At 38.0% G+C, this 1,981-nt stretch overlaps 1 protein-coding gene across 1 annotated transcript; it reads right to left on the reverse strand.

The window, feature by feature from the left end:
* Window positions 1-93: 93 nt before the first annotated feature.
* Window positions 94-1,382, reverse strand: LOC102294929 (T-cell-specific guanine nucleotide triphosphate-binding protein 2-like). Its single transcript, XM_042213082.1, has one exon. The coding sequence runs from the start codon at window positions 1,084-1,086 to the stop codon at window positions 478-480; it is 609 nt and encodes a 202-aa protein (XP_042069016.1). The 5' UTR covers window positions 1,087-1,382; the 3' UTR covers window positions 94-477.
* Window positions 1,383-1,981: the final 599 nt, after the last annotated feature.

The raw sequence follows: 1,981 nt of genomic DNA on the forward strand, positions 1-1,981 counted from the left end.
TAACAGGAAGCCAAAACAGGAGAAATATGCTCTCTCTTTCTAGTCCCTGTCAGGACTCTTGCTGCAGCATTTTGGATTAACTGAAGGCTTTTCAGTGAGTTTTTTGGACATCCTGATAATAATGAATTACAGTCGTCCAGCCTGGAAGTAATAAATGCATGAACTAGTTTTTCAGCTTGTTCATGCTGAAAACATGATTAGTTCAGTACATGAACTACATGAACTACAGGTTGTACTAAAACTACAGTAAAAGGCAGATTACACCCTTGAGATTTAAGTGAGATAAAGAGCTCACTCAAGATTTTCCACAGTACTGTAAAATATCTGGCAGTAAAAAATAATAGTCACTTAAAACTTCCATAAATAAAGGAAGATTGTAACATTAGGCCACTAATGGATTTATTGATCTGTTGTTTTGTTTTGTTTTTAAAAAAAGGTGTACAGATAAACTTCTGAAAATCAGCATGACTCAAATGTTCATTCAAACAATAAAAATGTAATAAAGCACCTGCACTCACTACGGTATAAATGATAAAATAGAAACTGACCTTGAACACAGTTTTCCCGTATTTGTGTAAGAGTCTTCTCTTTACTGTAGTTTTTCATTCTTTCATTAGCATGAATATCGTTGTCGATCTTTGAGCGAACAAAGTAGAACTTTTTCTTCATCCTCTGAATCTCCTGAGCGAGCTTTACATCATTTTCTTTAAAGCGATCGGCTGAGATGATGATGAAGAAGTCAAACTTCTCAAATCCAACAAGCTTCAGGTACTCATCAGCTGGAAACTTGGTGGTGCCCATTCCAGTAAGATCCGATAGAGTGACATTGGGATAATTTGGAAGGGGGTATGGTGTGACCTCTGAGGTGGTTTCTACAACACCAGTTGGAGCAGCTCCCTCGTCACCATCTCTCAGGCCTCTGAAGGAATTAATAAAGGTGGATTTACCAGAACCAGTTTCTCCTGTGATGGCAATATTTAGTGGAATATTCTTTTGGTCTTCTAAAAGTTCTTTAATCTTTGAAACTGCTGCAGGAGCGTCATTGTTCTGCAGATCATTTCTTACTGAGTCATACAAAATGTCCATGTCGATCCTTAAATAAAAGAAAAATACAATGACTGTACAAGATCATTTTTTACTGCAGATAAACCTCCATGGTGATCCTGAAATAGGAAACGCTGTTAAAAATCACTGCATTATTTTTAACTGTAATGCCTGACATCAAGACACCTACCAGTGGCTAGAAAAGGAGCAAAAGAACAGGCCGTATGCACCTACTCCATAGAGGCCACAGAGTTTCCATCTGATATTTAGACTTTTTATCTGATTTTATCTTTTATAATTATTGTGGGTGATTTTAACATCCACATAGATGCTAAAAATGACAGCCTCAACATGGCATTTAATCTATTATTAATCTATTATTAGACTAAATAGCTTCTCTCAAAATGTAAAAGAACCCACCCATCAGGGGTCTCAAACTCCAGTCCTGGAGGGCAAATCTTGAGGGCCGGTGTCTTGAAACTTTTCAGTGTGTCCCTGCTGCAACACACCTGAATACAATTAGTAGGTCATTAGCAAGAGTATGCTGAAGTGTAACCCCTAACCCTTCTCAAGTCAATGTAAGTGTTTGGAAAAATGTACTTCTAACAGTACTTTTATTACACCATGTTCATTCACTCATGAGCTGCTGTAACATGAATCAAATGCATGAATTGCCACCTCAGCATCCAGACAGGTTCTACTGAGTCTTGCTAATGACATACTAATTATATTCAGGTGTGTTGCAACAGGGACACGGAAAAGTTTCAGGACAGCTGCCCTCACGGATTGGACTTTGAGACCCCTGATGTAGATCTTGTTTTAACATATGGAATAGAAACTGAACATTTAACAGCGTTAAAACCTCCTTCCATCAGTGAGAACTTTGAAGATGAAACGAGGCTGGGTCTTCCAACATGACAATGATCCAAAACACACC

This window comes from Haplochromis burtoni, unplaced genomic scaffold (assembly GCF_018398535.1).
Source record: "Haplochromis burtoni strain Fernald_Lab_line unplaced genomic scaffold, NCSU_Asbu1 Contig_415, whole genome shotgun sequence".
In the NCBI taxonomy this organism is placed as follows: Eukaryota; Metazoa; Chordata; class Actinopteri; order Cichliformes; family Cichlidae; genus Haplochromis; species Haplochromis burtoni.